The 24,633-nt window shown below is 38.3% G+C and overlaps 1 protein-coding gene across 1 annotated transcript in view; it reads right to left on the reverse strand.

The window, feature by feature from the left end:
- Nucleotides 1-21,396, reverse strand: part of frem3 (Fras1 related extracellular matrix 3) — a 54,746-nt gene extending 33,350 nt beyond the window's left edge. Inside the window, exons 1-2 of the mRNA XM_030140714.1 lie at nt 16,374-21,396; nt 15,560-15,649 (exon numbers count right to left, since the gene is read on the reverse strand). Of these exons, the coding sequence (XP_029996574.1) occupies nt 15,560-15,649; nt 16,374-21,396 (5,113 nt within the window). The remainder of the gene's footprint in view (nt 1-15,559; nt 15,650-16,373) is intronic.
- Nucleotides 21,397-24,633: the final 3,237 nt, after the last annotated feature.

Here is a 24,633-nt window from a genome sequence, read left to right on the forward strand (position 1 = left end):
GTGCTGTGAAAAGGTCTTATTATCTGTGAGAGAACCTGCACACATCTCATCAAAGCACTCAACATGAACCATCTAAAAGCTCACAGTCACCTGCCGCTGATCCACATCCATAAGTCTTAATCCATACTATCTCATGACTCATGTAATCCCTCAAACGAAAGCTGTCAGCTCAGTCATGGTCACTGACTTGATGCTGGCTCCTTGGGAGATATTTAAGATGTCGGGATCTGTGAGATAATCTGAATCTTTTTTTTTTTTTTTTTTTTTTTTTTGCGGCAAAGCATCCAAATGTCTCATCGTCCAGTGAAAGCTCTGGGGACTTAAGATGTAAAATGGGTCAAACTCAGTGGATTTCTTGGATCAGGGAGGTTACAGAGGGTTGTGGCTCTTTAATCTTGCATGACTGCTCACAGTGACAGCGACTCTGTTGACCTAACGCTGCTAAAGATGCTTAGAGGAGTGAGGGCACTTTATTGGGTCCCTTATATAAAGGGAGGTTTTTACAGTTTTTACACAGTAGGCTAACTTTTAAATCATAGCTCAAGGATGTGATACAGTCAGGGGGAAAAATTGTGGCATAAAGCCGACCTGGACAAAGAGAACAATAGTAAAAAACGCCTCTACTTGTCTTCACAATACACCAGCAGTAAGCTCAGCTCCGCCTTTGCGAGGAAAATGGCTGCTGTTTTTCTGCTATGTGACCGGGGAGAATGAAAACACTGGGGGGTTGAGTGAGGGTATCTAGGATGGGAAGGGGGCCACTTCCTCCAACCCACATGTCAAAACTGAAGCCAAACCACACAGAGTCACAACATGGACAAATAATGCTCACCAAGACAAAAGACATTTAGATCAAAACAATAGCAACAAGTGGATTTTACGGATTAATATCTCTGAGACATATCTCTACTTCCATTAATTATCTGTAAATGTGACGATAGACACACTGTGGTGAAAAAAAAAAAATGCTGCCTAGTCAAAAGCAGCATTTTTTAAAATTTTTTTTATTAAACAGATCACTTCAGCTCAACATGTGCAACAAAAACTGTATGCCTCCTATGAAAACAAACTAATATGTTGGAGAATAACAGGTAAAATCATCTTATATTTTATGTATACCATTTAAAGATTTGCTTGAGGTGCTATACTATTACTACTACTACAACTACTATTCATAATAGCAACAATAATAATAATAATAATAATAATAGTATACACTTTATTTTGCTAGCAACTTTCAAAAAATATGATAGAATATGAAAACAGCAGGTCAAAAGCATTTAAAGCAAGATAAAACGCAATAAAATAGAGTAAAAAGACACAGGGTAAAAATAAAAATGCTTTTAACATGGTTCATGGTGTACAAGAATATAATGTCTTTTGACTTTTAATAAATAAGGAAACAAAGTCTTCTTAATAATGCCAGAAAAAAAAGAAAATCAGCACCAAAGTTAAAAACAACTTTAAGAAAAATTTGTCAAAATGAGAATAAAATTATAAACAGACTGAAACTTATATAACCCTTTATCGGTCAAGTGACTATTTTTGGCCATTTCCAAATACATTACAAGACAGCGACAGCAACCGTTACAATGAGGACAGTGAGGAAACAATCATGTCCAATGTGGTCTTCAGTGTCTGTAAGGTCCACCTCTGCATGAAGTGTGAGTATACCTGCTTTGTTAGGTACCATGAAATAATGGTGCTAATGTAAGGAATGATGTTCAAAGGGATAATGTGGGTGTGGACAGGGGTCTGGAACAGCACTTATGTTGATCTAATGTTCTAAAAGTGATGTTCTAGTGTTTTAAAATACATGTTCTTTTCACCTTACATGTGTTTTTCTTGTATAAGTATGTAAACTTTGTATTTTATTTTTTTATTTTTATTTTTATTTTTTTTTGCCACTTATGGGTAAGGAACCAAATATGGTAACTTCATTGACGTTGATTTTCTACATAACAATACATTAAAAAAAATCACAAAAGTAATAAAGTCTTGTTAGGTCCTCCAATAACACATTAAAGCTTAAATTTTGAATTGATTTATTCATTAAGTTTATTTGATAGGGAGAATGCAAATTATATAGTATAACTTCTACCTGTTATAAACAAGCTGTAGTAACTGATGATTCACAAAAAGAGATTATAACTATTGCTAGTTTCCATCTCCAGTCCTTAGTCAGGCTTTTAGCAGAGAAAAAGAAAGAAGGAAAGAGAGAGAAGTAAAAAAAAAACAAAAAAAAACATTTAAGGTTGCATAAAATGACAATGTGCAATTGCAGATGTTAAAAATAAATAAATAAATAAATAAATAAATGCTAAAAAAAATTTCAGAGTATTCCTATTGAGTATCCTAGAAAGAAATAATCACCTTAATTCACAATAAACTGAAAAAGTAAATATAAGTGAAAGACTAGTGAAAACTTCAGAACTCTAAAATCTGCTCCTCAAAAATAAGCAGTTGAGCATCAGAAACAGCTCAGCCTTGACCTTCTTAAATACAACAATAAAGCACCATTTGCTGGTGGGCATGTAAACAAAAACACGTTATAATTATATGTAAATAAGTGACAGAAGCTCATATATATGTGTTATGATGCTGAATATGCAGGACGGATTCCATTCATCTTCCTCACAAACTAAAGGCGTTGTTATTTTTTGATTAAACTGAGTGTTAATTGCAGCTTGGCCTGCGCACACAGACACATGCCTGCAGATACTGAAGCCTATGTCTTGGTTAATGACAGCAGAAATGGGGCAGCAGCACCCAGTGGGCACCATTACCCTCAGCCATGCTCAGGTTTCCAACAGTCACGGCTAAAAATACAGGAAACATGTATCATGTCTGTCTTTGCTCTCTCCACATTCTTCAAGCGTTGATACAGTACATGCATAAAAAAGATCAATTTAGATTGCATTTTGTTAGGAGACTATACGGCTATGTGACTGTATTTGGACAAACGTCTGCCTGATAAGCCTTTCCATCAGTCTGCTCTGCTTCACATGTCTTTAATGACTTTAATGAGAGGGAATCAAATCCTCATCTACACTGGAAAACTCCTCGTTCCAGCCTGATGTAGAGCTACAAAAAAAGAAAGTCTTTGACACACTACAATTATCAAATTGTTTCTGAGCAGCAGAAAGTGTGTCCTGGCAGCGAGCCCTATTTGGAGCTGATACGAGAAGAGGCTTAGTCCGTGGCTATCATCAAGGATTATCAAATGAACACAGCCAAGACAAAAAGCTGCCTCTGTTTTGGCATCAGGCAGCTCCAGGTTCCAGCATCATTTGAAGGAGTGAGACAGAGAGCCAGTTTTCTGAATGAGGCAGAAACATTCACTTACGTATGCACACACAGTGGATTTTAAATCAAATACTGCATCTTTTGCCACATACCATTTAAAAGTCCATATTTAGTTAGAATTTGGATAAAGTATTATTTAGTTGTTACACACAGAATAAGTGAATATCATTACAAAAACATATAGTGAGGGGTCTTTCAGTAATAATGACAAAAGTTTATTTTGACGATTTAGTGAAATACACTGGGATCATTGGAGTTGTTGATTTTACCTTCATTGCTGATGAAAATCTATCTGATATAATGTGCAATATATTAGGGATGAGAAGATTATCTGATATGTATCGATACGCCCACACCCGTGTGCACAATCTGACTGCACCGGTAGAGAACCTGCCAGTGAATGAAAAGTTTGGAATGATATCGCGATGCATCGGTTACTGAATATTTGTATAGATAAAATTTGGTCTGTTCAATAGAATATCTTTTTACTTGCATTTAAAAGTGTTGCTCTTTATTTAGGTAAAATTATTCATTTCTTCAGACCCATGTTAGCGTGTGCCTCAGAATTGTGGATCTGTACACTGTACACTAACAGTCTGAGCTCTGTGGATGCACTGTGGCACGAGTACCTAAATGAATACTGTAATGTCTGTATCTGAATCTGACCAGACATAGACGGGAGGTGACGACATGTGGTTTCTGAACATGTACTTCTTACTATATCAACTGCATTGAATACTGCCGTACATACTGGAGATACTTCCTTAAACAGTGACATACATATCTAACAGTGCATCCCAGAATACCTTTTGCAGGTGTCTCTTAAAGTGACAGAACCTTTTACTGAATTACCTACATTACAAATACATTACATTACAAATTGATTCGGCGAATGGGCAAGAAGTTGAGTGTTAGAAACATGCAGAGAAACGACTTTGGAAACAAAGTCCAAACTTTTTCATGTGACTGTATGTGAGGCACGTGTTCTGAAATTGCACAAAAATCATGGTCATATTTGATAAATAATCAAGCTCATTGAATTGCACTGCATATTTTTTTTTTACCAGACTGAATGTCTTGAATCATAATGTTCTTAATTGTTCTGTATCATCATTTGGATGAGAATTGTATCGTAACACATCGTAGATGACATCGGATAGACATCGGATATGCTGTATCGAGATGCGTATTGTATCAAGATGCGTATTGTATCGGCCTTACAACTACGATTCCCAACTGTAGTTTATAGACAAGATAATGTGTTAAAGTTTTATTCCCATTATGTTTAGTGTCTTGTATTCATGTTATGGTATCCTAATGAAATAGCTGCAAGTAATGTTAGCTAGCATAATGTTAACTTCTCATTTAACATTAGATGAGTCAATTTACTTCGGGATAATTTACTTTTAACTAGGGCTGTCAACGCAGATTAAACCATCATCATGATTAATCTGATTAAAAATTTGAATGCAAGTAACCCATCTGCAGTGCAGAATGATTCTGAACGTCTCTGCCAACGCATTTGGGGCAGTTTGTCCAAGTAGAATTAGCATCGCACATGAACAAGTAGGCAGTTGATCTGCTAGTGACAGGCAGCAGAACCAACACATAAAGATGGAAGACACTAAACAGCAGGTTGGCCCTCTGGATGGAAATATGAAGACAAAAAAAACAAGACGGAACAGTCGACCGACATAAAGTATAATACACACTTTGCAGGAAGGAGTTTTGTTTTCACCGAAACACTTCCAGCTGAAAATACCATATTATATGAAGCATACATTAGTCAGGGATTCTGCTAGCACTTTGGCTAACGTGTCGCCCAGCTTGCGACAAACACATTAAGCACATATATGTTGTTGATATATGAATTATATTTAATCGTGATTAATTGAAATTCATCCACAGCAACCCAGTGATTAATCTGATTAAGAATTTTAATCGTTTGACATCACTACTTTTAGCATTACATTACCTTACACATTAGGTCAGTGACTAACATAAATCATTAGTTGCACATTGTATTAACCTGGATTAATATTGGAATATATATCAATAAAATGGCCCTGTCCTGATGTGCAGTTGCAGTTTACTGTTTCCTTATACAGAAGATAGGATGCTATTGAATATGACTGAATAAAATACATAATTTTCTGAGTTTGAGCTTTTCATGTAATGTAAAAAATAAGTCAACAAAATATATAACGTGCACCGTTTCATTTGTAGATATTTTCATGCAGGAATGTGACGATACTGCACAATTAACATGACAAACTTGAATTCAGCTTCCTCAGTCTTCTCACACGTAACAAAGCTACACAACCAGACTTGTTTTCTGGCCCCTTTCAAGAAGATCAAAGCAAAGATCTCTGTCTTTGTCAGTGTGTCTCCCTGTGTCCCACAAAACCTTCCTTCCCGCCAATCTCCCATGTTATGTGGAGCAGAGTGACAGCTGTACTCTGCACCCCCCCTCCCATGTTCCCCTTCTTCCCTGTGTCGGCTTTGTTCACCGAGGGGATGAACAACTGAGAGGGACAGCAGGCTGCAGTCTGGGTGGGCCAAATCTACCACCATGGCATGCCTCCACATTGTAAGAGAAGGGAATCTCCCTTTCTCTGACTCCTTTTGTACATGCTGTCAGACACTGAGGGCTGGAGCTGGCATGAGTCTCCACATATCAAGAAATAATAAAAATGCCGGGTAGGGGGTTCAGAGATACATGGTTTAACTTTGGTCAAAAAGAGAGAGAGAGAAAAAGCTGCAAATATAGCGGCTGTCTCATGATTAATGGTTGTGATTGTAAAATTTTTATGACACATATTCTATATTAGTCTGCCTATCAAATCTAACACACACAGTAGCAGCCTGGTGAAGCTCATATTTCCATTAGCTTTCCAAACTAGCAATCATCATAATTTCTGCTGGGATGAAAAGTTTTATTGGCTTTGCGTATTTCTACACGTCCCTGCTGTGAAGTGATTAATGTCAATGACTGACAGAGGCATGGGGTGAATATTAAAGAAGTATGGTGGTGTTTTCCTCTTTAACCCATAAAGACCCAGTGCTACTTAAATGGCAGCTCCAATATAGTTTTTTCCTTTATATTTAACTTTTCTTAAGTGCTTTTTCAACATTAATTATAATATTATCCTATGTATTGTGTGTTTTTACAGTGAAAATCAGGTACTTTCCTCTATTTAATTCACTGATCACGTAGATGTTCTTTAAAGTTCAGATTAAAGTTGAGGGTTATTATATCAGAAACAGAAATGACAGAATCAAGTGGGACTTTCCTTAAAATTGTGACACAAACCCCTCACCTCTGTTATTTTCATCTTTTATTTAACCCATAAAGACCCAGTGTTACTTTTGTGGCACTTACAAAAATTAATTTTTCTCCATATTTAACCTTTCTTAAATGTTTTATCAATATTTATTATAATATTATCCTCTGCATTTTGCTTTTTTTTTTTTTTTTTGTGAAAATACATTATTTTCCTATATTTAGTTTACTGATCATGTAGATTCTCAATAAATCTCAGATTAAAGTTGGGGGTTCTTATATCAGAAATAGAGAAAACTGAAGAAAAGTGTCTTTTTCAGCAAAAATATATAATTAACTGAACATAAACCAAGTGTCTCCGTCCATTTGCATTTATCAAACACCATGGGTTTTACTGGTGAATCAATGTTGTAGAAAATGACAGTGTTTCCATGGTAACTACAGAGCCTCTGAACATCCAAATGGGTCATATCTGGTGACCATGAAAGGATGACAAACTGTATTTTACACCAGTTGTTTCCATGTATTGATAGAATTATTGGATCAACATGTATTAAACAGTTTTGATCAGTAGATGGTTTTGGTCGTTTGGGTCTTTCTGGGTTAAGGAGCTTCAACTGGATTCTTTCCAGACTGTCATTAAAAGCTGCCGGACGTCACCTAGAGCTGCAAATCACATCAGTGGCTCATGCGTGTATTTGTGTACAATATTTACCTGAATATCACTGACACTGACATGACGATGACTCGGCATATTAACGATCATGTTGAAATATAAAGTATCATTTAGCTACACTCTGCCAACAAAGCACTGTTAAAACATATGCAGGATTTAACAGCTTTGGATTTTCCCTGTACCAACCAACTTCCTCAGCACATTTTTCATGGGCTCACATTTACACAGCCACGCTGCTCCATACATAGATGCAGTCGGATAGTGGGTCAGGCATGAGATATCATTGGAGAGAAAGGGCTTTGACGTTTTACAGCATGATGCAAGTTAGAGCAACCTTCTAAGAATATCCTCATCAAGTGACAAGCATCGCCATTATTACATTTCCCCATTAATCATCCTGTTGATATAAATACTGAGAGCTTCCTGTCAGCTATGATTGGTATTTAAATATCAGGGAATTATTTAAAACCTGTTTTATGAGGGAGGTGTCAAAAGTTGATGAGAATAAATATTTAAAATTCTCAAACTTTTCACCTTTGTTTTCAATCTGTGACAGAGGAATAATATTTTTTTTCTGACAGTGAATTCTCCATTTAGCTTCCTCTATGCGTTCCAAAATATTCATGTCAGGAATGCTGCATGATTACATGTATAAATAACTTATCATTCCTTCCGGACAGCAGCAGCATGTGCTGTAAATCGACACATTACAGGGGCTAGATCACGATTTCAGGACAGCCAATCTTTGCAGGATGTTGCAAATCTTATTTTGACAGGTTCACATCCTCTTCACCACTTTCTTGCTACATGATGACACAGATGCATGTGTCACAATAGAGAAATCTAATAACACAATAACAAATGTGGAACTTCTAACTTTTGGTCTAAAATTGAAAACTTTATTGTATCTAAATGTAATAAAAATATAGTTTTAACATCTCAAAATGTAATTATATACTTTGAACATGATGTGTAATCTTGAATTTATACTTAATCCGATCAGTTTATTGGGTAAATTCCACATACACAAAAGTAAAAATGCCAAAACACTCCCAAACTTTAAAGTCTTTATGACTGAATTTGAAAAATGTATCCACTCACTAGAAATTGTCAAAAAACCTCACAATTCATAAGATGAACAACTCTTCAAAATGGACTGAATTTGCTCTCTGTTGTATTTTCTTTTCTCTATATCTTTAATATTTTAATCAATTTTTTTTTTCTTTTGTGTGTTTGTAAACCCTTGCATTATGTTAATTTATTTGATTGGACAATTTTTCTTTTTGACATCTTGATATTTGTTTAAAACTATCAATGTTTTGCATGCATCTACATCTTTAAAAAAGATTTATTTAATAAAAAAAATGCTACTTCCAGCCAAGAAAAGTAAGTTATTGAACATGACCACTATGAGCATGAAGTCGGATGTATTTTTGGATTTTCATCTCATCTAAATATGAATCATAGCGTAAATCATATTGAAAGTTATGAAGGAAGCTAACAAGAAAAGAACAAAAAAGAAAAGGAGTGAGGGTAACTCAACAACAGCTTGACTGGATGAAGTGACAGCTTTGCCATATGAGAGCAGATAAGAATAACCACTGCAGCCATACATCATAACTCCCCACCCTGCAGCCCTCCTACCACCATAAATCAACACTCAAGAATTAGGGCAAAAAGAGAAACAGAGACAGAATACCATCAAAAAACGGTCATGTGAGAACTAAGTGTGTGGTAGAATGAAGTAAGTTGAAACCAAGGGGGGAAAACAGGTGAAAAATTAGGTTAAAAGGTAAACTTACAAAAGAAAAAGAATATTAACACCCTGAAGGAGGAGGGGAAGGAGGAAGAGTGTGAACAGAGTTAGGTGAGGTGGAGGGGGGATGGAAAGGCCTTGGCTTCTTCAAGTAGCAGGGGGCCCCGGCTGTGGCTCCATTAACCAGTAAATCTCCTGGTGACTGTTGACACGGGTGACATGTAAGATCCCAAAACACTGTTAGGAAGTCAGGGTGTAACATGGCCGTGTCAGTCTGCATACAGTCGTGCCGTTTGGCAGAAAACATTAACAGCGTTGAGACAAACTGATGGATAATCATTTAACTACCGTCTTAGCTCTTTTGCGTTGACTTTTCTTCGTCAGTATCATTGCACTCTCTAGGGATGTGCCCTCCTAAGAGCAGCCAGTGGAAGTCTGTGGGTTATGGGGCTATCTGAGATTGGGTTGGATTTCTGCAGAGCTGGGAGTGGGGTGACGAAGGGCTTTGAAAGGGGATCCCCCTGGAGCCTTCCCTCTCACGTACACACCTGTCTGGTCGGGATACCACTTTACTTCCAGGCCCAGCTCTGTCTGTGGACTTGGAGTCTGGAGTCTCCAAGGAAGTGCATTCCTCTCCCAACTCGGAATGATCGCATAACACTGGAACCAACCAGCTCTATGATTCTTCTCCAGAGCTGCAGATGTATAGTGTTGGGAAAGCAGAGACTGATTCATCTTCTCTGAATATAAAGACTCTTTTTTTTCTCTTTAGTTTAATTAGTAGAAAAGTGAAATTTGATGCTTTCTTGAACTAAAAGAATATGCAGGGGGTTTTTTTGGGTTTTTTTTAGTTGATTTATTTCGAATATGGAAATGGTACAAGCTTCCTGATTGCTACTAATTGACTTTTTTGCACAACATAATATAGAAATGAAAATTCAAGGAAGCAAAAAATAATACACTCAAAAAAAGGAAAAGCGAAAAAGAGTCATATAGCATAGCTTATTAGCTCTCATCCCTTAGTCTAAACACCAGTAATATGTACACACACACACAGACACACACACACACACACATACACACACATATATATATTCACAACCATATACATATATGCAGTATACATATACACACACTTACATATACATATACATGTTCCATGAGGACCACTACTTTAAAAATCACATGGGCAAAACATGACATGTTGACCATCTGAATCTGACATATTTTCAATCAACCATGTTAACTGTACCAAAAACTTTTCACCATGGAAAAGAGAAGACAAATTATATTGTCTTCCAACCAAATTATCAAGCAGCATTTTTACAAATTATTCGACTAAGACTCGTGGTTGAATTTAGTTGCACGCTGCCACATAAAGTTATCAAACTCTTCACCTGTCTCTGATGGTGAATATTTGACAGACTGTTCATATTTATAGCCTGATGCAATGTGTTTCACACCACTGGCAACATCTGCACTAATTTAGAAGTTGGAGTGTTCTGTGTTAGTCATCTTCATCTCAGAGTACAGCAGACTACACACGCCTGACAGAATGTTTTTGTTCATATTCAAGAGGGCAGACCTTGTGAGCTGACATATAACCTGCTGTCATGTCAATTTACAAGTTTGTTAAAGGACTGACAGGGTGACTGTAACCATAAGTTAGCTCCTACATCTACAGAGATAAACACAGAAACAGAGACTCAGTTCCACAACTTTACTTTTCAGACTCAAAGGTCTGTACACGGACTGTTTGTTGTATGGCATCTGCAGTAAAACATTGTAGGACTTGTAAAGCCATAATAATAGCTTTTCTATGTGTTGGCAAGCTACATTAGTGGCTTAGCTAAACATAAATATTAGCCTGTTAGCATAAAAAGTAAGGATTCTACACTACTTCGGGAGACATTATTGAGAACACTGAGTACAAATAATCCAACAGTACAGTGTGCTTGGGCGTATTCGATTGTAAATGAACATACTTATGATTATTCTCAAATATTTAGGATTTAGTCCGGACATTTTGAGATGTCTGATGATATCTCAAGATGTGTGAGAGTTTACTCCTCTGTGGGTCTTTATGGACAAGGATATTTGTGAGATCTGTATCCACTAGTAAAACCAAGTATTTATTGCCACAGTATCCACTGTGAATGGCTGGAGGGAGTTTCTGACCTGGTCACTTGCGTGTTATTGCTTTTCTAATAGAAATTCCCAGTAAACCAAGAGAATAACCCAGACTGACCTGCAGTCTGAGGTCACTGGCACAGTAACAGTTGTAAATTTTATGTTTAACACATACTGACAACTCATGCACTGCATGTGCCGTTTATTAGGATACATCAGGGGATGGATGGAATGAAATAAAAGGTTTCTTCTCATAGGTCTGGACATTTGGTCGGACACATTTTACAAGAAAAGCTTTGTTGAGCAGTGTTTTAATAGGACCAAGGGGTCAAATAGTTCTGTTCAGTCCATTTATCAGCCCGTTTATCTGTAAGACTAGACGAGAGTTATCTATTTCAGAGATAAACATCTTTGTAATCAGATCATGGGGGTCACATAGTTAAACTCATTCACATACTGTAACGTCCTTCTACAACACAATTTAGAAAGTTCATAAATGTGCATAATTTATATTTACATTATTTTTTCTACAATTTCTATTAACTCTTTAAAACCTGACATGTCATCGCTGACACACCCTGTGCATATGCAGTTTGGATGGCTGTAACTCTTTCACTGTTTGTACAATTGGAAAAATTCCAACGATTTCTGAAACCTGAAGTGTTGCACTTCATAGGTTTTATTGGGTCATTATGGTAATTTCACTCACACCTGTACTAGAAGCTGGAGAAGAAGCTGTTTTAGCAGAATTGTAACATGCAGTAAATTGTAAATGATGGCTAGATTTTGAAAAATCTGGAAAATAAAGTGGTCTGGAAAAATGGGCAAATGGACTCAGTCTCTGCATATTTTCTAACCTTTCAGTTAATCAAAATAAAAAAAAAAAAAAGTCCAGGCGGAGAATTTTAGGCTTAGGGTTTAAAGGGTTAATATTTTAAAACTGTTATATATTTCTTTTGGTGTGCTTCAGCTTTAACTGATTTATTAAGGGACCGCATGTTTCTGGAAAAAGGTGAGAAGATAAGAAGACAGCGATGGGTCCAGACTTGACAGACCAACACTAACTCTGAGTCTAGGAATGTAGCTGCTGACCAGCAGGTCGACACTAAGACTCCTGGTGTGAAACGGAGTGTCCACTTCTGACCTCCAACTGAGACACACTTGTTACACAATTACAAGACCCACACTTCAGCTGTGCCTGACTGACCACACATGCTGAGTGCTACTTCATTATACACAATTATACCTCGCGTCTCTGATTGAGATCTTGTACCAGTGTTTGGAGATACATAAACAGACTTGCACAGACATGCTGTAGATACATGAAACATTTAAGCCTATAAGACCCATGAGAATATGCTGAGTAAATTTGTCAGACTGTGTGTGTGTGTGTGTCAGTATTCTCAGCCCACTCCTGCAGAAGCATCAGTGCATGTAGTGGCAGGTATCGTTTAAAGGCTGCTAAGACCTTTGAGCAGCTGCCCCCATCAGTGCATTTCAGTTGGTATTTCTGAACTAAAGGTACCGTTAAAACAGTGCTACAATTATCTGAAGAGGTTTGGAATGGCCATAGTGATAATAGAGAGGGAGGGACAAATCATTACTTTACAACACCCAATTCTACATTTTTTCAGTCTATCAAATTGGAATGTTCTTCGTGATGATAGAGAACAGAAAAGAAGTTTACCTTTAACACTTTCTAACCAGAGTAAATTAAACATAAATTTGTCATTTAAGGATGCTAATTATCTTTGAGGGTAATCTAAACACAAATCTCTGCAGAGGTTTGTTTTCACACAAACATTACTTAGATTTAAAAGCTCTACTTAGATCTTAAAACAGATAAAGTGACCATCAGTGTGCTCTCCAACTGCATGTCCCTGCGTGTCCAGGATATCACCCCCCCACCCCCCTTCAGACCTCTTCAACGCTTAACATTAGCAGTCCATTCACCTTTAATGCGTTATTTGATCTTTTTGTAATTTGGTGTTCATTAGTGTTGTGTTAGGTGTGAGAACGTGTGATTACCTATGTTTGTTTGTTTTTTCTATTAAATGCTCTTAATTTGTGTGTGCCATTAATTACATATAAGTTCTGGTGTGAGATAAAGGGGGCCCAGTTCGTGGCCTTTACATGTGAACCGTAGCTTTGTTTTATGTCTCAGCCTGCACCGCTGCACCTGGTTCAGCTGAGTTGGCTGGGGGCTTAAACAAAGTGGGAAAGCAAACAGAAAAAGGACTGTTGAGCTAATTGAAGGCCTCGTGTTCCCTTCTTGGCCATAAAGCTACACTCCTGTGATAACCAGCAGATACTACATGTAACCTAAATAAGTGTCATTAACAGTATTGAATCAGTAATAAAGAAAAATAATGCAAACACTACTAACTCTCATAAAACATTAATTATCATTTAGTTCCCTTTGATTCTGAGGAAAGAGTTAATTATTGGGCTTTAAGTTCTTTCAGTTGAGGCTAATTATGAGGCTTGACTTTGCTTACAAAAGACAGTAATTAGGCAAACAGATCTACCAGTCCTGCCTTCTCAATAGCCTTGATGATAGTGTTATTAGTCACACCACCCTCAAACCAGCATAATTACAGACTTAACTTTCCCTGACATTTCCTAAACATTTTTTTTGTATTTTTACAGCTGATGCCGAAGCAGCAAAGACCACCTGTTCCTCTTTATTGCTTTTACTATATTTATAATGCTGCTCAAGTCAATCTGTAGCCATGTTAGAGGAGACAACCCACAGAATGCATACATTATACTGTTACTTCACAATCACGCATCACCTCATTTAAGAGAATTCCTCAGGATAAACAAGAAAAAGTATGCAGATATTTCTGGAAAGGAGGACATTTATGTAAGACATAAAGATACGATTGACATTTCAGCGGACATTTTACATTTTAAAACTGCAATCTCTATGACAACTATTCAAAACTAGAAGCACTCGGAGAGCGCAGACCTCCGCCAAGGCTGATCAGTGGCCCCCCCTGTGGGTCCCCCCCACGCCAAGGAGGTTATGTTTTTGCCAGGGTTTGTTTGTTTGTTTGTCTGTCTGTTAGTGTGCAACATAACTCAAAAAGTTATGGACAGATTTTGATGAAATTTTCAGGGTTTGTTGGAAATGGGCCCCCCCATGGGCCCCCCCACCCCCAATCACCACCAAAATTTAATCATTTCTTCCTTATCCCATTTCCAACAAACCCTGAAAATTTAATCAAAATCTGTCCATAACTTTTTGAGTTATGTTGCACACTAACGGACAGACAAACAAACAGACAAACAAACAAACAAACAAACCCTGGCAAAAACATAACCTCCTTGGCGGAGGTAATAATTGTTAAAAAAGAATCAACACCAACAAGTTGTAAAATTGCAACATAAAAAAACTGTAAGTGAAAATACAATGCAAAGTTGTTTATTTGAAAAGATTTTTGTGTTAACAATTAAATCAAATATAGCTGCAGTTTTTACAGGAAGAGTATGTTAACAAAACCAGATTTGTTTGTAGAAATAATGTATTTCTATTGTTTAGAGAAAATAAAACTGTAAATTGAAAAACAATGTGGTGTCCTTTAAATTGCAAAACCATAATATTGAAAAACAGCCTATTTTCATACTTTTTTTTTTTTTTAATGAAAAAGTAATAAAAAAGCAAATTTAACATTTTAAACATGTAAATATCACTGAAATCCAATGTTAAATCTGCATGTTACTCTGTAAATATGTTTACCATTTGATGTGTTTTTTTACAGTATTGTGCTGGTCATCACAGCTGCCAGTTTTATTCTGTAAACACAACTGGATTTTTTTTACAGTGTATTTTAATCTCTAAATTATGCTAGCTGGTATGTTTTTAACGCAAATCTCACACACTTGCAAGTGAACGAGAAATATTTTGAAGGTTATGATTTGTGTGAGACTCATTTCAAGAGGATAAAGCAAATATCTTATCACACATTTCTGCTCATATTTCACTTTAAAGACATGATGAAAGGGGTCATGTGGAAGCCCTGAAAAGTACCCTGAAGGAAAGGAACCTATTGTTCATTAACAATAAAGTTTCGCGCATGTCATAGTCCCACCTCTTTCACTTTTACAGACCCATAGTCAGTGTTTGGCTTAAGTCCCCTTTGACCCCTGCCTTTAAACCTGCTACCCTTTCCAGTGGGGCGAAAAGAGATGGCGGCTCTAAACTCGGTGTCAGTCATGGCCAACTGCCTTAAGTCTTTGTGATGCAAACACGTCGGGGATTGACAGAAAGCAGGAAGTCTAAATTTTAAGAAGCCGTTACAAGACAGATAAAGTCTGGGGAAAACCCTTGAGCGGATGACTCCCCCAGTAATGGACTTTGTTTGATGTGAATTCATAAAAAAATGAAAAATTAAACTTTTCCTACCATTATCTTCAACAGTGAAGTAGAAGATGTCACTTGTGGCGTTGCTTCCATCCAACAACACATAACAGATCTTCATGTCATCGATATCAGCTGTTGGTATGACAAATATAGAGAAACAGAGTGTTAGTTGACAACTTCAGGTACGATAACTGTGGCGTCTAAGCTGCTTTTACACGGTTTTAGTTTCACCCTTTAGGCTGCAATTAAAGTGATATGAGTCCAGAAGAAATGTGAAACCTTCACAACTGTTAAAATAAACCTACTCTTGCTATGTGGTCAGCCCCAAATATCAGTCTTACAGTGTCAGTAGTAACTAGTTAGCAAACATGGTGCAACTTAAGGCCTTTTTTTTTTTTTCTGGAGCATAAACCAGAGCAAAAGCGTGAATATTTGATCTATATCTACATCTGCAAAGTTACAACTGCATTGTACTTGTGGGATGTTTGCTGACGTGCTATATGACCTTTTACATAAATTATCATGTTTTGTTTACAGTATGTCACTCAAGTGGAGGAAGCTACTTCATATTAAAAATGACCACCATTGTAACTGTCGACACTGTCATTTAAGATACTTATAAGTATCTAAAGTATCAGGACTCAAAGTGTTTCGCCATGAGCTGTTCAATGTGTAAACTAAAAAAGTAAAGTTGCAAGCTGAAAACTGTAAAAATGCAAAAATAATAATGCTACAAGTGAACTGCTGTTATGTTACAATTATACAGTTATGTATTTAATTTATTCTCAACACAAAAATTTGCTACTCATTGGTCTAGTGTTGATTTTTTTCATTAAGAGATTCAGTATTTTCTTACCCTGTGTGAAGGTCTCGATGCTGTCATTGCCCAGGGCTGTGTTCATGATAAAGCCATGTAGAGGAGTCTCAGACACAGTGTACTTCAGGACCTTCTGGTTACTGTCCCGGTCCTCTGATCGAAGCACCTTGCTCGTGATCAGGAAACCCAGGTGGCCGGTTTGGAGGACTTTAAGTGAGGCAGCAGCTTTGTTAACCACGATCTGGGGAACACCGTTGTCTACTGTGTTGATATGGATGGTCATCATTTGAGGTTTGCGTGTCTCGTACACGGTGTCAGGGAAGACATAGAAGTCATTATGTGTGCCATCAGTAACAGTAAATGAAAAGCTGTCTTCATTGCTTTCAGTGCCATCGTGTTTATAACTAATAAGGTTCTCATTGAGGTCCTGTTTGGTGAAAGTTATGATTGATCGAGTATTGTTGAAAAGCAGCTGCCCATGCACTGGAACCTGAGTGACAATGAAGCGCAACAAGTTGTCTGGTGTGTCCCTATCCTCAGCTGTTAACTCAAATGGTGTGATGAGTTTGTTTTCGCCTTCTTCAACAAATAGTTTGTTGATGGTCAGAACAGGCTTCTTGTTATCTACATCAGTGATGGATACTCTAAAGGTACGAAAGACTGGATTATACCCATCTGTCACTTCAAACTCAAAGCTGTCCATTTTCATTTCATCATCAGAAGTGTGGATGTAATAGATTTTGTTGCCAGCAAGTTGCAATTGTGTGAAGGTGGAAATGGGAACACCTGGGTGGTCTGTGCTCTCTAGATGGCCTCTACTAGGGGCTCGCGTGATGCTAAAACTGAGGTATTCATCCGGACTGTTGATGTCTGTGGTGCTGAGAAGGTCGGTGGTAAGAGTTACTTTCCCTCCTTCTTTGAGAGTCACACCTTTGTTAATAACATCTGGAAAGACCATATCAATACTTCCAATGTTGATATAAAAGTAGCGGTCAATAAGTGGGTTAATGCCATCTGTGACGTCAAACTTTAGCAGGTCACGGATTCCTTCCTGGCCGGTGTGTACATATTGGATGAGCTGTTTGTCGATTTCATCCTGTGTGAAGTTCATCCCGAGGGTAATGTTACCTAAAACATCACCAAATTTGCTAATTCGCTGAAGGTAACCTTGTCCAGGGCCGTAACGCACTACATAAATGAGCTCTTTGTCTTCAGAGTCAAGATCTGTGGCTTTCAAAACCTTGTTACTGATGACTTTTGTTTCTCCGATCTCAACATCAAGCCCATCATTTATAGCCATCCTCGGTGTCTCGTCATCAACAGGAATAACCATGATAAGAACTGTTTTTTCCACTGTGTGTTTCCCATCTGAGAGTCTGATTTCAAAGCTGTCTTCTTTGGTCTCAGAGTCATCATGTTCATAGACAATATTGGATGCCTCTTTGATTTGCTCCAAGTCAAACTTAGTCACAGGGATGGTACCAGTGTTGAGCTGCTGAACTATTGTACCATGCTTGGGATTTTTTATTATCTCAAAGTGTAGCTCATCTCCAGGAATGTCAGCATCTGCAGCATTTAGAATTGGTGTGTCGATGACCAGACTCATGCCCTCCATTACCAAAAACTCACGGATAAAAATCTCAGGCTTCTCGTCATTGGCTGGAATGATGACTATCGGGAAAAAGTGACGTTCTGAGAAGTTAATACCATCTGAGCAGCGGAAAGTGAAACGATCTTCTACTGGTTCAACACCTTTATGGATGCTTTGCACATAGTAGATATGACCAAGGGCAATGTCTTTAATGCTGAAAGCAGTGATAGCTGTCCCTGCTCTGGATTTCTCTGATCCTGCAGCTGGTGAGATGTTCTCCACATAGCCAGATGTAGGTTGAACAATGATGGTGCAAAGGATGTCATCATTATCTGTGTCAATATCCTCAGCTTGAATGTGATCCAGAGTTATGACATTCTTCTTCCCTTCTATCACAACAAATTGTTCTCCAACACTGACAACAGGTGAGATGCTGTCGACTGGAAGGATTGTGACGTGAACTGTCACACCTTGAACCTTGTTACCGCCAACCACCCACTGATCCGACATATCAGACAGAGTCAGATTGAATGAGTCGTGTTCTTTGATTGGCCCAATTTCACCAGATGTGTGAGCATACACCACCACCCCATTAATGATGTCCGCCTGGGTAAATCTTTCAGCAGGAGCACCGTTCACCAGGATCTCACCCAGCTTAGGAGGCTCTTCAACAATAAAAGTGAGCATGAGATCATCTGTGTCTTCATCACGGCCCTGTATGACATTGCTTGTGATTTCTGTGGCTCCATTCTCCAGTACATCAATCGAGGCACCGAGAAGGCCATCTGGGAGCATAATTGTGGGGGTCTCATCATCAACTGGATCAATGGTGATCTTAATAGTAATTGGCACCTCATGGAAACCATCACTGACTTCCAGCTTAATGGAATCACTAAGAGATTCCTCTCCACCATGGATGTAAGTTAGGCGGCCATTTGCAATATCTTCCAGCACAAATGTTTCACCGTTTGTCATGTCGATTCCCAAGTACTGAAGTTGGCCGTATCGAGGAATCTGGACCACAGTGAAGATGATGTTTTCATCATCTGTATCTGTGTCAGTGGCATGCAGCTCCTTCCTAGTAATGATATATACACTTCTTTCCATGACAGTGAATCCAGTGTGGGTGATTATTGGAGGTTTGTTGTCAACAGGTTGAAGAAAAATAGTGAATAATCCATCTGCAGTGTTTCCAGCAGTGTCTTCCACAATGAATGTGAACTGAGCCACTTTTGGAGTGATGCCAAGCTCCTGGTCTGGGGGCTTGTAAGCTACTTTGTGGTGATTAACCTGAGCCTGTGTGAACTCTGTAATTACAGTGTCAGGGTTGTCAGTCAATACGATTTCACCCAAGGGGGCTGGGTTGTTCTCATCAGTGTCGGTTGGAGGCTTTGTAATGGTGTACTTCAGGTCCCTGTCCTCTGAATCTAGATCAGTATAACACAAGAATTTCTTCTTAAAATGGGTCAGCTCATACTCTTGGACTGTCATGTGTAGAGTGGTGCCAGGGCAAAGCTCTGGGGGCAGGTCATCGACAGGATGGATTTTGATTGTAAAAATGTGCTCCCCTGATTGATTCGGAGGGTCATTATCATCCTGAACACGGAACACAAACTGATCAATAACAGTGGTGGTGCTATGTTGCCCAATGTGACGACAAAACAGCTTTCCATCAAGAATATCCTGCTGAAACCATTCAGTCACCACCTGCTCAAACATTTCATCTGTCTCACTGAATTTCCAGAGTGATGGATCAGAAGGAGGCTCAACTTGTCTCAGCAGGAGCTCTCCTACATTGGAGTAAGGAGCTTCCAAGATAAACTTAATGGTGGAGTCTTCTGAATCAATATCTGTGGCACTCAAAATAAAGGGAGAGATCTGCATCACTTCATTTTTGAACAGTACCAGCCCAGTGTTAGCATTAATAATAGGAGGCTCGTCATCAGTGGGAGCAATAGTTATGGGGAATAAAAACTCCACTTCATTACTGCCATCAGTCATTCTGAAAATAATGTTGTCACTGTAGGTATCGGTGCCATCATGCTGGTAAATGACAATGCCTGCGTCGAGATCAGCAGGTGTAAAGAATTTCCTACGAGAGCCAAGCACGGTCAGGTCTCCATGCTTTAATCCATCAACAACAGTGATTCTTACATCCTCCAGGTTGTCCTCGTCACTAATCTCTAAATTCTGGGAGCTGGAGAGCGCTCTGGACTGCCCTTCAAACAATAGCTGCCCAGTATTTTTGGTAGCCACCGGAGCCAAGGTATTCATAGGCTTCACCACAATCATAAAAGCAAATGGATCAGACACAGCACCATCAGTGTCTACAATTTCAAACTCTAGCTGGAAAATCCTCTCTACTTCTGAGTCCTCTGAGGGTGGCTTATAGGCTATTTTCAGATCTTTGATGTCTCTCTGATAAAAGGAGGTGATAGGCAGATTTTGATCATCTGTGCTGATAATATAACCCTGTTGTGGATCCAATGGTGAAGTAATGTTGAAAATTAAATCATCAGGGTCAGATTCAACATCTTCAGCTGCCAGCATATCACTTGTAATAGCTGTCATCACAAACTGATCAATCTCCATCATCATCATGGATACAAAACTGGGTTTAGGAGCGGTATTTTCTGCACCCTCTCTGATTCGAACCATCATTTGGAAATGCTCTTGCATGATAGCGTTGCCATCATTATCCTGTAGCTCTACCATCATAGGAATATAGTCTCTGTTTGGTGATTTGGTTTTAGCTGTGTGCTTGTAGAAAATGCCCTGTTTCACAAAATCATCACAGTCAATCATTTGGCCATTGTTGGGGTTATTCATAAGAGTGCCATACCTGGGAAGACCTCCAGCGCCGACCAGAGTGGTAATCTTACACTGAGTAACGCCATCCTCGTATGAAAACTCCAGACCTTTTTTGTCAATAGGGTTACTGTCACCATTGAGCTTCTCTACATTAATGGGCATATTCCTGGTGAGGATTTCAAGTTGCTGGAAAACGACCTCCACTTCAAGCATGAAAGGGATGATAACTGTGTCGGTTTGGGAGTCGTAACGAAGCTGCAGCTTGACACGGTCCTTGCTGGGACTCCGAGATCCAAAATGAGTGTATTTCACTTCATCTGGTCCAAATGAGCAGGGGAACTTTTTAGGGGTTAGCATCCCAGGTTTCTGGGCCAGTGGGTCATTATCCAGAACTGTGATATGGCATCGGTCACCTGGCTCCACTTCTGTTACCAGGTCATTCACAGGGTCCAGAAATACAGACCTTCCTAATGGTACTCTGATCCCATTGTTGGCAACGATGATACTGTCTTCATCAGGTCCAGATCTGTGACGATACAGGTGAGCTGGGTTAAACGGCTCTGCATCTACTGAAACAAAACTCAGAGCAGATGCAAGAAGCAGCACTGTCAAAAGAGTCTGCGTTTTACAAAGTTTGGAACTTTGCAGACAACCAGCCATGTCCACTGCCAGTTGTCTTGCAATTAAAAGTCAAAAGGCAGATCCCTCTCTTAAAGGAAAAAAAAAAAAAAAAAAAGGAAATTCAGGTGGTGGTTTGGGCCTCTCCTCTGTGTTCCTCTGTCTGTGTTTCTATGTGGCCACACAGAGACACAAGTGTGGTAAATGCTGTAGGGCTGTGCAGGTAATAATGAAACAGTAGACAGTGACAGGCACAGGCTCCTCCTTCTGTCAGCACAGGGAGGGAGCCTCCAGCCCCCATGCCTAATTTAAGAAAAACCATTGGACAAGACTGGGAAAGTGCTCCCCCAACCAACACTCACCCTCTGTCCCTTCTCTCACAGAAAAAGAGTTTGGGATGAAATCACTGCTGAGTGATTCGATGTAATACTGTGGAACCTGTTTGATCAGACAGTCAATGTCTAAAGCTGTTTGCGATAGAATTAAACAGATCAATATTATGCACTATTTCTACAACTTTTATGAAGAATTCTGTTAAACATAAGAACATAATATTTCCTTGATTTAATAAGAATTGCAGTCAGTTTGCTATCTGATTTAATGTGCACGATGTACATTTCTGTTTCCATGTGCATGGAATCAGTGTACTCTAATGCATAACTATATGCTTTCCTATATGTTTCTTATATATTTTTCCATATTGTTTTAAGTATCTTTGAAGTCATCTTCTCTATATGCTGTGTCGCAATAGTCTTTTATTATAGAAACTATGTAAATATGGTCAGAAATCTCCCATGTCAGACTCATAAAAGTCTAAATCGCAAGCTAAGTCTCATTCATAGAATTTATTGAAATGATTCTTCAGTTAAAATGTAATTTGTACAAGTCTTATTTATTCATATGGGATCATGGACAACAATGTGATGTCAAAAAACAAGAACAGAATTAATGTAAGTAACATGTCTGTGCAAGTTTCTGAGATGATTGTTTTGTTCTTAAGGCAGAGGTCAAACCAATGGGACGCCTCGGCACCGGAGCAGCCCTTTGTCTCACACTGAAGGATAATAACCTACAATCAGCTGGCAGGACAGGTGGATGTCTCTGGTTGGTGTCACACATGCAAAAGCACAATACAAGAGGTATAATCCTGAGATACTTCTCAAATTGAAGACATTATATAACCACGAGATAACTAAATCCGATCCAATCCAACTTTATTTGTAAAGCACTTTAAAACAATCACAGTGGACCAAAGTGCTGTACAGAAAAATAAATAAAAACCAAAATAACACAGTAAAATACAAGAGTAGATTAAAAGACATAGAACAACTGTTAAAAAAAAAAAAAAAAAGAAAGAAAGAAAAAATAAATAAATATACAGGAGAATACATAAAACCTAAATAAAAGAATAAAATACAAGAATAGATTAAAAACATAAAAATCTGTACAGTTAAAAGCAACAACAAATAAGAACAATAAACAGTAAGCTAAATAAATAACATGACGTTTATATGATTTGGCCACGATTGTAGAAACGACAGGCTCTTTAACCCAAAAGACCCAAATATCCAGCAGTGACCAAAAGCATCTACTGATTTAAACTGTTTAATACCTGTTAATCCACTAGTTTTATCAAAACATGTAAATAATTGGTGTAAAATACAGTTTGTCATCTTTTCATGATCATCAGATATGACCCATTTGGACGTTCAGAGGCAAAGTAGTGAATGTGAAAACACTGTCACTGTCAACATTGATTCACCAGTAAAACCCATGGAGTTGGATCAGTGACAGTGGATGGGAACACTTATTTTATGTTCAGTTAACAATATATTTAGCAGAAAAATGAAGCTTTTTCTTTAGTTTTTTCTGTTTTGGATATAATAACCAACTTTAATCTGAGCTTTAATGAACATTTACATAATCGGTACATAAAATACAGGAAAATACCTGATTTTCACTTACAAATGCAAAATACAGAGCATGATATCAGAGTAAATGGTGATATATCACTTATGAAAGGTTACAAATAGAGAAAAAAATCATTTGAAAACTGCCACAAAAGCTGCACAGGGACTTCATGGGTTAACATATAAAAACAGGGAAATATGTTTCATGTAAGGTATGAAGGAAATGCTGAATAAATGCTGGCCTCTCCTGCTGTCACTCTGACAAAACATAGTATGGACGAATCAAGCAGTTACACTGGATGCAGTGAGAATGTGTACTCAGTATGGTGCACAAGGTCATGTTAAGATAAAAATACCTAGTAGCCTTTTATGGATCATCTTTTTAAGTTGGGCTTGACACTTGATGAAGCGATCCATGTGCCACATTTTCGCACGGTACATTCTTTTGAAGTTTTGTTGTTGGGGACATTTCTGATGGCATTACTGGAGGTCATTGCATTTTAAAAAAATTCCCTCTTATAGCTAATGTCATTTGTCAATATAAACAAATACGACATAGTTTTAAAGGCTTCTCACAATACCGGTTGAGCTAAAGATCTTCTCATTATACAATGCAGAAGGATACCTTTTGGAAATTAATTAAATAGTTTTAATTCAAGTTATTACTCCGTAAATGTCCCTCTGTTTATTGGAGATGATAATGCTTTTAGGAAAACACTGTGACGCATTCAGCAACCTTACTTAAGTGTGGGTCAAATAGCAGAAATGCCATTTACATCCAAGCATTCTGTATCACACTTTTCATTGCATCCTCTAAATAAACCTTGCCCTCCTCACTTGGCCAGCCCGAAATAAAAAGGGGAGCACTCACCACAGGGTGTAACTATAGAAACAAACACACCGGTCTTTTTATACTCTGTTACTCCTGGATTTCACTCACATTCCTCCCACGGTGAAGAAGTGTACAGTAAAATATCACGACCTTCCAGCTAAACAGCACCTCATTTGTGTATGGATCTTAAACCTCCTCGAAAGAACCAATGAGCATGAAAGAAAAAATACAACTCTCCAGCTACAAGGGAGGGGAAAATTCTACTAATGCATGCAGCTGTTTTAATGCTGCAGCCACACATTCATGAGGCCATTAGGTTGTCTTTGTCTAATTTAGACATTAGAGACATGACATGCCTTTAATGAGTGTCAGAGGTAAACAGAAGGGGAACATTTGGGTCGATGCCATGCGGGCCCCTCTGCCCAGGATCAACTCTTCATCCAGGGGGCAGCTCATGATGACAGCAGGCAGTAATGACCTCATGATAGATGGAAAACAAAGCCTAAGTGTATCCCCAACAGCCACCCAGACAGCAGC

The sequence above is a fragment of the Sphaeramia orbicularis genome, chromosome 1 (genome assembly GCF_902148855.1).
Source record: "Sphaeramia orbicularis chromosome 1, fSphaOr1.1, whole genome shotgun sequence".
NCBI classification, from domain to species: Eukaryota; Metazoa; Chordata; class Actinopteri; order Kurtiformes; family Apogonidae; genus Sphaeramia; species Sphaeramia orbicularis.